This window comes from Medicago truncatula, chromosome 2 (genome assembly GCF_003473485.1).
Source record: "Medicago truncatula cultivar Jemalong A17 chromosome 2, MtrunA17r5.0-ANR, whole genome shotgun sequence".
Lineage (NCBI taxonomy): Eukaryota > Viridiplantae > Streptophyta > Magnoliopsida > Fabales > Fabaceae > Medicago > Medicago truncatula.
Genome location: NC_053043.1, coordinates 42,264,602 through 42,278,196, shown reverse-complemented (window position 1 = coordinate 42,278,196; position 13,595 = coordinate 42,264,602). Strand labels below are relative to the sequence as shown.

General features: G+C 32.1%; 1 protein-coding gene across 1 annotated transcript; it reads left to right on the top strand.

The window, feature by feature from the left end:
• Positions 1–2,511: 2,511 nt before the first annotated feature.
• On the top strand, positions 2,512–8,370 carry LOC11406049 (fatty acyl-CoA reductase 3). Its single transcript, XM_003596733.4, has 10 exons — positions 2,512–2,687; positions 2,769–2,872; positions 3,278–3,480; positions 3,584–3,684; positions 5,705–5,897; positions 6,495–6,656; positions 7,391–7,472; positions 7,559–7,828; positions 7,972–8,099; positions 8,193–8,370. Exons 1-10 carry the CDS (start codon positions 2,609–2,611, stop codon positions 8,347–8,349), a joined length of 1,479 nt encoding a protein of 492 aa, XP_003596781.2. The 5' UTR covers positions 2,512–2,608; the 3' UTR covers positions 8,350–8,370.
• The last annotated feature ends 5,225 nt before the right edge of the window (positions 8,371–13,595 follow it).

Genomic DNA, 13,595 nt, shown 5'->3' with positions numbered 1-13,595 from the left:
AAGTAACACAATTCTACAGAAGCGACATTACCCTTACCGTAAAGTACAAGAAGCAATAAGATACACACGTTTACTGGTGAAGATTTTTCACTTAGAAAGAAGTAATTGACTTGTGAAACATGAATATGATTTGTTCACATTGTTCATTTGTTTTTTTAATTTAATATCATTTTTATCGTATTTTTTATTCATTGTTTTTTAAACATTAAAATCTTACAACCATGTATTTGTGGTCAAAAGAGACTGCACAGGAGTAGAGTTTGTATGTAGAGATAGGATGTAAGAATTAGTTTTTATTATTCGATAAGTAGTCTAATAACCAAAAATTCATCTCTAAAGATGAATAAATGGTATGTCTAAGGTTTGAATCTTCGACCGCTGCATATATAATACAATGTCATACCAACTGAGCCCACGTGGACAATGACAAAATAAATTATAACAAAATAAATGAAGGAAGAGATTGTGTTTGAGAGGTTTTTTCTTGAGTGGCTATGTCCTGATCTGCTCCCCCACCTTGGTGTTCCAGGTCCTCGAGGTAGCGCAATCAGGTGCCCTTCATGGATCTTCGCTTCGATGTCTCCATCTCCAGGGGGTGTTGTTGTTCATTTTCCGGCCATTCGTTGCCCTCCGTGGGTGAGCTATCGGTCCTGTTAGGGAAGATACCGCCGAACATATAGTAATCATCACTAGAAAATCCCACAGTCCTTGCATTTTTGTGACCTTGGGGCTTTCGTCCCGCTCTCTGAGGGAGTTGTCACCCCAAGTTGTAGAATACCCATCCTAATTTGGTAAGGGCTGCAGGGAAGTTCTTGGTATCCTCCTCCTTTCTCTTTTTGGAAGCCCGGGTATTGTTGACAGACTTCTTCTTTGGAGGGGACGACTTCTCCCGTTGTTGAGGTAGTTACATGAGATCAGTTATAGTTGGACACCCTTGTATAAAGACGGTTGCGAACCATTATAATATATTTTTCACTCATAGACTCTTAGACATAATTCTCTCTATAATATCACTGTAATTTCAATAGAAAACTACATTCACCGTGAACTAGCGTAACTCCGTCGCATGGAAAACCTCTTGTATATTTTACGTTGATTAAATATACATCAATCCGGTATACATTAGATGTTAAATATATTAAGATGACCATTACATTCAAAAATACACTTATGCAAACTATATTTCTTTACCTAAACAACATAATAATTCACACATAGGACCAAAACTAAAAAATTTCTAAATATTTCGTACATAATCTGCTAGTGGTCAAAACCCTTTCAAGTTAGCAAAATTTCTTGTCGTATATGTCGATAGTTTAGACTTGGTCATCAATTTTTTGAGCTTGTTCATCAATTTTCTGCTACTATTCTTCCAATTTTTTCTTTTCAACCACCTTCTTTCCTGTCTTTGTTATATAATTAATAAACAATATTTTGCATAGTAACCAAAAAGAAAACAATATGTTGCATTGATTGTTCGGCACCGAACCCATTTCCATCCTTTTTACTATTGTTACTTTGCTTGATGCCTTCTTGAAATATCAAATCGTCAAGCTTCACAATTTTGATTTGGAGACATAATACGTAGTTAGAAAATGTTAGATTCAACGAGGTGCTTTGTTGGTACTGTTTATTCCAACAGTTTGATCACCGATTTTGTTTTGACATATGTCACATGTGTAGGTGACTAACAAAGTAGAGAGCTTAACACTCAAACTTTCAGAATTAGGACCAATCCAGTGTACCATAGTAAAAAGTTTGCATTACCATTGGATCTTTACTTCATATAGTAAAAATAATAGGCAATTGTTTGGATAAATTTATACTCTTTAATTCTCACAAGGAAAATAATCCAAGGACACCAAAATACATATTTTACACGTTGAATTGAGAGAGATGTAATAGATGAGATATATTGGTGATTTAAGTGATTTTTAGGTTTTTTTATTTTTTATTTTCAATGTATACTATTAAAAGATTCAAACCCCACCCCCCATTCAATAAATTCGTAGATTCATCCCTGCAACTTATACCTTTGAGTTCAAATTAAGATTTCTGTGTCTCTAGAGCTAGAGTGACACGACTTGTTTGACGTTAATCTAACATATATAAGTTGTATTTTGAGTTAATATATTTTTTTTTCTTTTTTGAACCGACATCGGTAAGGCGGCATTTCAATTGTGAGAATGAGTATACCATAAACTTATATTTAGAGTGACTAACTTCTATTTTTCTTTTGTACAATAAGATACTCTTTTTTGTTAGTTAAATTTCATACAGGTCTCATTAAACTACGTGGATCGTATATAATTTTGGTGAGATCCACAAATTTAAACAAATAAAAAAGTGTGTTAGTAGTATTATTTTCATTGATTCATCCAACGTCATATTTTCTTTTTCTTACCTAAATACCACTTAATAATACTATAGTATTCATGTCCCCTCAAAAAATATTATAGTATTCATGTGTCATATATCTATATAAAGACATATGGTATTGGTATATCACCATCAAGGCATTAATCATAATTCCATAACATCGTCCTTGTGCCATTTCATTCACTTATAGAGAAAACTCCACTTGAAAAAATTTGTTCCTTTATTTCAAATGGAATTGGGAAGCATATTGCACTTTCTTGAGGGAAGAACAATTTTAGTCACTGGTGCCACTGGCTTCCTCGCAAAAAGTATACATATATCTCTCTTTCTCTCATCATTAAGCCATGACTTAGTTATATATATGTTTGTTTACTTGTTTGGTTTTGCAGTTTTTGTTGAAAAGATTTTGAGAGTTCAACCAAATGTGAAGAAACTTTATCTTCTTCTAAGAGCTAAGGATTCTGAATCTGCTGCCCAACGTTTCCGCAATGAGGTGATGAATATTTGTATATTATTAGAACAAATATAAGCAGCGGTGGTCCTGAGGTGGGCGGAAAGGCCGGCAGTCCAGGGGCACCATTTTGTTGAAATATAGATATATATTTCTTTTTAATTCTCTTTGATTAATTATATTGAAAATATATTTTTAGAGAACTTTGATTATAAATAAATCTTTTGCAACAAAAAATGTATGAAGAAAAACATTAGAATAATTAAAAGGACAAAATTTTACCGTTTCGTTTAGGGCACCAAAAATCTTAGGATCGACCCTGAATATAAGTCTCATTTTTGTATAAAATAACATTTTTCTTTCTTTCTGTTTTTGGATATTTTAAATGACATTTTTACTACTTTTTTCTCATTATGTATACGTAATAAGTTTGTGTGTGATATGTAGATAATAGGGAAGGACTTGTTTAAATTGCTGAAGGAAAATCAGGGTCCAAAATTCAACTCCTTTGTCTCTGAAAAGTTGACTTTGGTGCCTGGAGACATTTCTAAAGAAGGCTTGAATTTGAAGGAATCCATTCTAGAAGAGGAGATTTGCAATCAAACGGATGTTATAGTTAATTTGGCTGCAACAACGAAATTTGATGAAAGGTGATACAATTTAGAACCTTATGTGTCACGTTAACTTCTTTATGGTTAGAAGTTGTACATTTTTTGTAATAATTCTTCATTAATTGTTATTAAATGCATGCAGATACGATGTTGCGTTGGGTATAAATACATTAGGAGTCAAGCATGTTTTGAGCTTTGCCAAAAAATGTATTCAACTCAAGGTGCTTGTCCACGTTTCAACAGGTTAGTGTGCGTATGTGTTTGCGTGTGTCTCTCTATATGTATGTGTATGTGGACGCGCGCACGCTCAAGTAAAAATTACTACTCTTACAAGGAGTGAAAAAAGGTTCGGTAGAGTTAGACATTGAAATACTTAGGTCCGGTCTAGTAAACAAAATCAAGGTTTAGTTTGTTGTATGTCGATGGCTTATTTTTAAACTTTATTTTAATATTTAACATGACATTTTGATGACTTTGATTAATGATTATACATGTTATCATATTTAAATTCTTATAGTTAATAATAGTATATTTACATTTATTAAAAAAATAGTATATTTACATATGTGAAAAACTAATGTTAACTAATAAATTTAAACGGCTTAATTCCTCAAATAACCATTGTCATTTGGGGAGGTTTAAAAATAATCGTTGTAAAAGAAAAACCATAAATTCAACTTCTGTAATTTTAGATTCTTTATATTTTAACCATTTACACAGATAATTTCTAGGCATCATGACTTTTGCAAGGGCTATTTTAAAACTTCCCCAAAATATCTACTTAAACAAGGTGAGGGAAAAATAGGAAGAGTTCAAAATTACAGGGGTGCAATCTATATTTTTCTTTTTACACAGAACTCACATAAATTAGAGAGATTATTTGAGGTATTAACCCAATTTAAATTACTAATTGAAGACTGTATATTTAGAAATGACATTATTCAATGATGTAAAAATAGTTGAATTTCCTTATGTTTGAGACTTCGAAATATAAGTAAGTATTTCTTCACTTATATTCAAGATTAGAGCGATGGAGTAATTAATAAGATTAATATAGTTCGTTCAAAAGAAGAAGAAAAAAAGAGTAATATAGTTTAAATATTATTATTTTTATTTATTAATATAATTTTGTAATTTGTTTTGAAATTGTCAAATATGTTCATTATTTTTTCTAGGGGATTATATATTATCGTGTGGCAGAGCGACTACATCCATATAATAAAGTCAAATCTTAATCAAAATCAATCCTTTTGTATTCAAACATGCACGTATAAAAAAAGATGTCTTTTTTAGTCACATTTGTTGCAACAACTTAATTAGACTACCTACATTTTTTTGAATCGACTATACTAATGCAAATAATCTTCATGACATTGACATAACATTATATTTTAATATATAATATGTTACTTAAAACACAAGTCAACATATATATTTCTTCAAAAAGTAGTATGTTTTATGTCCATGCAAAGTAGGGACGGATACACGACTAGATTTTTGGTGTGGCTAAAATAATAATGTCAAAAATTTACCTAATAAAATTAAAGACAATGTACTATTTCACATAAAATAATAGTTTTAGTAGTTTTGTTTGAGTTAATTTTACGAATCTAAGTTCATTTGTGATCTTAACAATTGTAATTGGAACAAAATGAGTGTCAACTTTCTCCAATATTTTATTCTTATAGACATCACCCAGGACCGTATCTGAGGCATGGCGAAGAGGGCGACCGCCCTAGACCCCAAAAAATAAGTACAAAATTTGGACCTCCAAATTTTTTTTAGGGGTCTATTAAACCCTAAAAAAAGTTGCTTAGTATTTTGTATCAAGTTTGATGTTTGAGAATTGCTCTTCACCCATTTGTTTTTGCTCATTCTCGTGCTATATGAGTTAACTCACGCTGAAAAAAATGTCTGACTAATGTTGAAAATACACCTATGTGAGTTAGCTCACGGTCAACTATTTTATGGGAATGGGCAATTCTAAATGGGAGAAGAGCAATTCTCTTGATGTTTATATATATTTATTAGTTAGGTTAAGATCAAAATTGTAGATTCGCCCTATGCCATCAAATCTCAAAAATGGCCCTGTTCTTATGTAAAAATTCATTGGAGAAAATTCGGCGTAGCTATAGCCAAACCAATCTTTATACTAGATCCGGCCATGCATGCAAGTATTTTGTTAATAAAATCTCAAATAAGTTTTTTAATCATCTAAGTTGTACTTACCGAACCTTTTTTTTCTTATTGTTATACCTTGCAGCTTATGTGTGTGGTGAGAGAGGAGGACTCATACTAGAGGATCCTCATCGCTACGGTGTGTCACTAAATGGAGTTCCAGGACTTGACATTGACATGGAAAAGAAATTAGTGGAGGAGAAATTGAATCAATTTCAGGCACAGGGAACAACTGAACATGATATTGAAGTGGCCATGAAGGACTTAGGTATGGAAAGGTAATAATAAGTGAAACTCTCAATTTTTTGCATGATTGTGACGACGACAACAACAACCAAGCCTTATCCTACTAAGTGGGGTCGGCTACATGGATCAAATGGCACCATAGTGTTCTATCATACATCAAATTTGGATCCAACTCATTGACTTCTAAATCCTTTCTAATGGTTTCTCTAATAGTTTTCCTAGGTCTTCCTCTACCTCTTTTAACTTGACTCTCCTCCATTTTATCTACTCTTCTTACCACGGCATCTACGGGTCTTCTCTCTACATGCCGAAACCAACTAAGATTATTTTCTACCAACTTTTCTACTATAGGTGCTACCCCTACTCTCTCTCTAATAGTGTCATTCCTAATCCTATCATGTCTAGTCTTACCACTCATCCAACGCAACATCCTCATCTCTGCTACACTTACTTGATTCTCATGTTGACTCTTAACCGCCCAACACTCCGTACCATACAACAACGCCGGTCGGACTGTTGTCCGATAGAACTTTCCTTTCAACTTAAGTAGTTTTTGCATGATTGTGAATTCTAATAAATACAAAAAGTTGAATATGTTTGGTTTTTTTTTGCATGATTGACTTTATTAGAGCTACTAAATATGGATGGCCAAACACATATGTGTTTACAAAAGCAATGGGAGAAATGCTTGTAGAAACTTTCAAGGAAAACATGTCTGTTGTTATTGTTCGTCCCACCATTGTTACTAGCACTTTTAGAGAACCTTTCCCTGGATGGGTTGAAGGCTTAAGGTAAATCACCAAATTATAATATCTTATTCTATTAAAAAAAGTTGAATGAGTTTTTACTTTTGTTGGGAATGAAAACATTATTATTAATTAAAGTGACCTAAATGGTTGGTCATTCATTTTACTATCATTCCATTGAGAATTGAATTACATTTGTTTGAGGTTACGAAAATTAAACTCTTACGATTGAACTAAATTTTTTTGAACAAAAATAATAATAATAATAATAATAATCATATTTAATTTTTTTTTTTTTTGGTCAAGTAGCCTAGTGGTTAGAGCTCACACAATTTAATTGTGGAGAAGTGGAGTGTCCGGGGTTCGAACCCCGGCCCCTGCATATAATATGCAATATCCCTACCAACTGAGCTAAGCTCACGTACAAACGGTTTGATTGAGTATTTTCTAAGAATTGACTTAGTAAAATCGAATACTGCATATATCAGAAAAAGAAATGACCCATCTGGTTTAGGATTGATCGCGGATAATGAATCGGATCGGATCAATATCAATCCATTTTTTTCCATTCATTACAAGGCAAAAATTAAAAAATCACTTAGCCAAAATCACGGAACTATTCGTATGTTGTTGAATAGAAATAAGTAATATTAGTGAAAAATATTAGTAACGTAATTAAATATGAATATAATTTTTATCAGTAAATTATTCTACTTTTTCTAGTAAAGTTTTGAATTTCAATTATCCTCCATTTTTCTTATATTTGGAGTTTTATACAGAACCATAGACAGTATAGTCGTTGCTTATGGTAAAGGAAAATTAACAAGCTTCATGGCGGATCTCGATGCAGTTTTCGACGTGGTGAGTCACCAAATAAATTTTTTCCTGTTTTTGATCAATTCCACAAAATGATGCATTAGTTAATATTGATGTTGAATTTTGAGCAGATACCAGCAGACATGGTGGTAAATGCAATTATAGTAGCTATGATGGCTCATGCAAATCAACCTAATGATAATATCATATATCATGTTGGTTCCTCTATTAGAAACCCAATTACGTACCGTACTTTCAGAGACTATAACCTTAGATATTTCACCAAAAAACCATTGATAAACAAGGATGGAAAATCGATTAAGGTTGGCAATATTACTGTGTTTAGCAACATAGCTAGCTTCCGGAGATACATGTTCATATGCTACATGCTTCCTTTAAAGGTAGTTAATCACTTCTATTCATTAATTTCTACCATTCAAATTCACATTCCTTCAAAGTAGAACATATGTATCATTGTGGTGCAGAGAGGTGAGTGTAATTTTCCCGAATCGCAACAATGTGCTAACAAAGTTTGCTTTAACAGGGACTAGAGGTCGCAAATTCAATTTTGTGTCAATATTTTCAGGGAATATATACTGACCTAAACCGGAAAATCAGTACAGTTATGCGGTTGATTGATCTTTACCTGCCTTACTTGTTCTTCAATGGCATGTAAGTTAATTGATAATTAGCACCTTAATTAAAATATCATACTAAAGCATTTGGTTCATTAATTAACTTAAGAGTGTTTGTTTTTGCACACAGATTTGATGATATGAATACACAAAAGTTGCTATTAGCCGTAAAACAAGAAGGTGTAGAAGTGAATTTGTTTTACTTTGATCCCAAAATTATTGACTGGGAAGATTACTTCATGAATATCCACATCCCTGGTATCTTCAAGTATGCATTAAAGTTTTAATCATACAAAAAAAAAAAAAAATGCATTAATTAAAGTGAGTTTGTGCGTGATAATGTATTTTGCATTGGCAATTGTTGATTTATATATGTTCTATGATTTAAACTTGTAATTTCATTGTCTTGCTTTCAAATTAAAGTTGTGCTTGTCACATATCATACGTTGACCTGTAATATACTATTTAAATTTTATAATTTATCATATATATGTGATCAAATGTTAATTTTACCGTGTGTTTTATATTTCATATTTGTTTTACTTTCTATACTTTCCATCAAAAAATATATATATTTTACTTCTATAGTCTCGTGTAGATGATTGTTTGAACACAACTATTACACATATGATATATTTGATCTACTAAAAAGTAAGTACGGTAAATCTCGTCTAGGCATATCTCGAGGCACAAAAACTTACAAAGATACATTATACTCTATTATCTGTCCTTCTTATTATAATAATCATACAAATCAAACATATAAAACTCCAAGATTCTAATTTCTAAAGGAAATCCTGGCTGGGAAATATGGAATATTTTCTTGCAGAATAAATAATTTTCTGGTGTGGTCACACCGACTACAATTGGTATTTCTTTATGTGAGGATGTGTGCAAGCTTTACAGGTGTGTACAAAGCTAATTTGATTCAGTAGTGATATTTGAACAACTATTTTTTACAACTATCATGACAACTTCTTTTTCCTCTCTTTCTATTTGTCAAAAATAATGGAGAGAGAAAAAGAAAGAGAGAGAATAAAAACGTAATGTGAATATGAAAGAGATAATTGTCAAAAAATTATCATAAAATAATTGTAAAAATATTATTTCTCAATTTGATCAGATGAACTCTTCTCTAACATGAAATGAAAAGTAATCGTTTTAAAGATGCCGCCCCCAAAATAACAGTGTGGTAGTATTATTTTTCAATTTGTTAATGGGTGATTTGTTTGGTGGGACTTACTTTTATAATTTTATGAGGACATGATATGATACATCTTACTGACACTTAAAAATAATGCTTGCCCATCTCGTTTACCGATAAACAATTAGTAATCGGTTGATTTTCATATTAATTGATTTTTAGCAGGCATTTTTTTCATGATGACTCTTAGTAGAAAATTAGACATTAATTTTAAGGTGGGATTTACATTACTTCTTCATGAATTGAGGCATTTACCCTTAAAGACAAGTATGATTCCATTTATTAACGAATGAGATGAAGATCATATGTTATTTTAATAATAAAGATGAAAAAAAAATTAAAAATTTGGTATCCGATCCAAAAATCGACTATTTCGAAGGAATCAATCTCACCATCCCTTGCAGGGCCTATTCAAAACTAGAGTAAAACTTTGTATGGACTTGCCTATCGAAATTGACATCAGGGAGAATCGAACATGAGACCTCGAGATGAAAAAACTCCAAGATCCTAAGTTAATCACCAGACCAACCCCAAATAGATTATGAAAAATATAATTGTATTCTTTAATAAGAGAAACACATTCCCAGTTCCCAAGTCAATCCATCAGACCAGCCCAACCCAAGTGGGTTAACATTAGTTTCTTAATTACACTTCTTAAAAGATAGATTTTAATATAATTTTAATATAAAAATATAGTGTTAAGATTGTATTGTATTGTAGATATTACTATATTGTAAAACCTTGTGTTGTCTAAATGTCAAACATGTTGGTAGCCTAGCACTTTGCTAGCTACCTTTTTGGTTAAAAAAAAAATGTCAAACATGTCTAATATGCATTGATTCATATACGTGTAAAGCCTACGAGGGGACATAGACTCATTTTAAGATATATGATCTAAGTGAAGTGTGTTTATGGAGTCATGACATAGGTAAGGTTTAACAAGCATAAGTTGAAAGGTTTGGCAAGCATAAGTGTTGGAAGAACACGCACTAGTAGTGTCTGGTAATGAGAATCTACTTGTTAGCATAACTCGATTAATCACCCCCTTCGTTTACTTGTGTTTGCCTGCTTGCAATGGCGTAAACAACTCGCAGCAATATAATTAGGTGAAGTCAATAGTATGCTTATCGGTTTTTTTTTTTTTTTTTTTTGCAATGGCGTAAACAACACCTAGTTTATTTTTTGCTAATGTTTTTACTCTTATTTTATTCATTGTTATATTCATGTTTGGGAAATACTAAGAGAGTAATAAGACACAAATTATTTTTTTTAAGAGGCTAAAATGAATTGTATTACCACAACAAAAAGGTTTTCCTAATATAAGGTGTGCTAAGGAAGAACACCAGAGTACAAACAGTGTTAACGGTTGTCTGAACAATATTTACAAGGCTAAAGCCAAACCACCAGAAAACAACAATAGATAAAAACAATTAGCCGATGTCGAGAATAGAAAACGGACTTAGCCACCAACCATGGTAATTGAGGGGAAGACTGACATGTTTCCCCTTCAACCACATGAAGGTTAGAGACTTGATTTTGTCCACCACTTGCAGTATAGAGCAAATTTTGTCATTGAAAATCCGATTGTTTCTTTCTTTCGATATTTCCCAAACTGTTGCAAACCAGACAACATGTAAGACGTGTTAGTTTGCAAGTGTGAGTTATATGTCCCACATCGGATAAAATAGTAAAGGTTGAACACCTTATAAGTAAGAGGACCCATAAACCCATTGCCTTAAGGTTTTGGGTAAGAGTGTGGTGTCTCTCTTGCTTGTGTGGTTGTTCTAGCCTCTATGTGGACGATCCCCCGCGCTCCCTCGTGACCCAATAGTGGTATCAGAGCCCCGGTTCGACGAAGGGTGCGACCAAGGCCACCGGTCAGTTGCGCAGAAAGCAGCAATGACGATATAGACAAAAGTAAAAAGCTTCCGCTCTAGGGGAACACATTAAAGTGATGGACTCACACTTGAGGGGGACTGTTGGTTTGCAAGTGTGAGTTATATGTCCCACTTCGGATAAAATAGTAAAGGTGGAACACCTTATAAGTAAGGGGACTCATAAACCCATTGTCTTAAGGTTTTGGGTAAGAGTGTTGTGGACGGTCCCACATCGGATAAAATAGTAAAGGTTGAACACCTTATAAGTAAGGGAACCCATAAACCCATTGCCTTAAGATTTTGGGTAAGAGTGTGGTGCCTCTCTTGCTTGTGTGGTTGTTATAGCCTCGATGTAGACGGTCCCCCGCGCTCCCCTCGTGACCCAACAAGACGGACCGCCTTAACTTTGCCACACCACCAATAAAACTGATTTGGTAATAATGACTAGAAGCGTCACAAGGCAAGACCATTACTCATAAGATGTTATTAATTGAAGGGTACAATTGAAAAAAAAAAGTTATTATTGCATTGGAAACGGAAAGTGACATTCATTTTGAAACAATTTTTTTTTGCTAAAACGACACTCATTTTGAAACGAATGGAGTATTAATTGAGAATCTTTATAGAATGCCCTAGATACATTCGTTGACAATATCATTTCATTTTTTCAATTAATACTTCCTCTGTTCTTTATTATAGTATTCATTCCGTTTCAAAATATCGTAATTTTGCAATGCGCATTATTCACATGATTTATTTTGACCATATTTTTTTAACTAATATATAAATAAAAATATTAACATCTAAGATGTTTGATTTGTCTAAATAAATATTTTTAAAATATTAAATTTTTATAATTTTTTACTTTAGATAATTGAAGATATTAAAAGTCAAAGTTGTGCATTGATATGTGTGAAGTGGTTGACTGTGACATGTATTTTGAAACGGATGGAGTAATAATTTACAAAAATCATGAGTATTAAAAAAAATTGTTGGAGTAATAAGTTTGTTTAAAAAGTATATAGCTACTCCACCTGTCCTAAATTATATGTCGTTTTTACTATTTCACATAAATTAAGAAATGTAATCAATGTTGTATGGGAAAAGAAAATTATATGTAATTTTATAAAAGGCTTAATAACAGTTTTAGCCCCTTAAGTTTCAAGAAGTTGCGATTTTGGCCCCTAAGAAAAAATAACTACAAAACTTCCCCCAAAGTTTTGACCTTGTGACAGTTTTGGACCCATAGGCCAATTTTGACCCAGTCAACGCACACGTGTGTATTTTTTTAAATAATTTAGAAATAAAAAAAAATTGAATTAAAAAAATTGTTTTTTAATATATTTTTTTTAAATAATTAAAAAATAAACATTATTTTTTAATTACAAAAAAAAAATGCACATGGCGTTCACGTGTGCATTGACGGAGTCAAAATTGACCTAGGAGGCCAAAACTGCCATAGGGGCAAAACTTAGGGGGTGGTTTTGTAGTTTTTTTTAGGGGGCTAAAATCGCAACTTCGTGAAACTTAGAGGGCTAAAACTGCTATTAAGCCATTACAAAATTATCCTTCATTAATGGTATAAGGAAGAGAAATTTAAGGAATTAAAAGAATATAGAGTATTAAATAGTAAAAGATATAACATGAAAAAAATCATTAATGTTTTATTGTTATTTTAAAAAAAAAATATTAAACTAACCCGCCCAAATTGGCACTAGTAAGAATTGAACTTAATACCTTGAGGAGGAGTATACTCAAAGGTCTCAAAGCAACACCACCGATACACCGTAATACAGGTGGTTGATAAGATTAAGTCGCTCACATTTATGTGGTTATGGTGAAATTTGCTTCTCTTCTCTTCAATTATCATGGTTGGTGTTTTAGTCCATTTACCATGTTGGGTATAGGCTAATAGTTATTTCTCTTCTGGTTTTAAGTTTTTGCTCAGATTCTCTTGTAAATATTGTTTCGACTTTGTTGTTTCTTCCTTAGTAAACTTTGTGCTAGGAAGAACACTTTGATTTGGTAATATATTTCATTTTAACCTCTTAAAAAAAACTCAAATGGTATTATAAAACGACTTCTAATTTGAGATAAAAAAAATTCTTCAAAACGACTTACAATTTAAAACTAATAGAGTATAACTAAATTGTCATTTATGTATAAATGTATTTGATATTGTTATTTTATATATATTTTAAAACAATAGATAGTATTAATAAATGGTATATTTGAAATAAGACTAACAAATAGTACATTTAAAAATTTGTAGATAACTTTATATTTAAAAATAGATATTCTTTTATAAATTTAATAATTTAGAACGAGGAAGTATTTGTTATTTGTGGAATGGTCTAACATGTGGCATGACCCTTCTTGTTTGTTTGTCCCAACAAAGATGCAAATGAGCCGCAGACCCAGCAGGGCACTGCTAAGACAATTGGTCCAAAAA

Bases quoted from the DNA above. Each gene is read 5' to 3' on its own strand.
- LOC11406049 (XM_003596733.4), top strand. From the start codon at position 2,609: ATGGAATTGGGAAGCATATTGCACTTTCTTGAGGGAAGAACAATTTTA. The intron at 3,685-5,704 runs GTTAGTGTGCGT...TATACCTTGCAG, and splicing joins GCTTGTCCACGTTTCAACAG to CTTATGTGTGTGGTGAGAGA. The intron at 6,657-7,390 runs GTAAATCACCAA...AGTTTTATACAG, and splicing joins GGATGGGTTGAAGGCTTAAG to AACCATAGACAGTATAGTCG.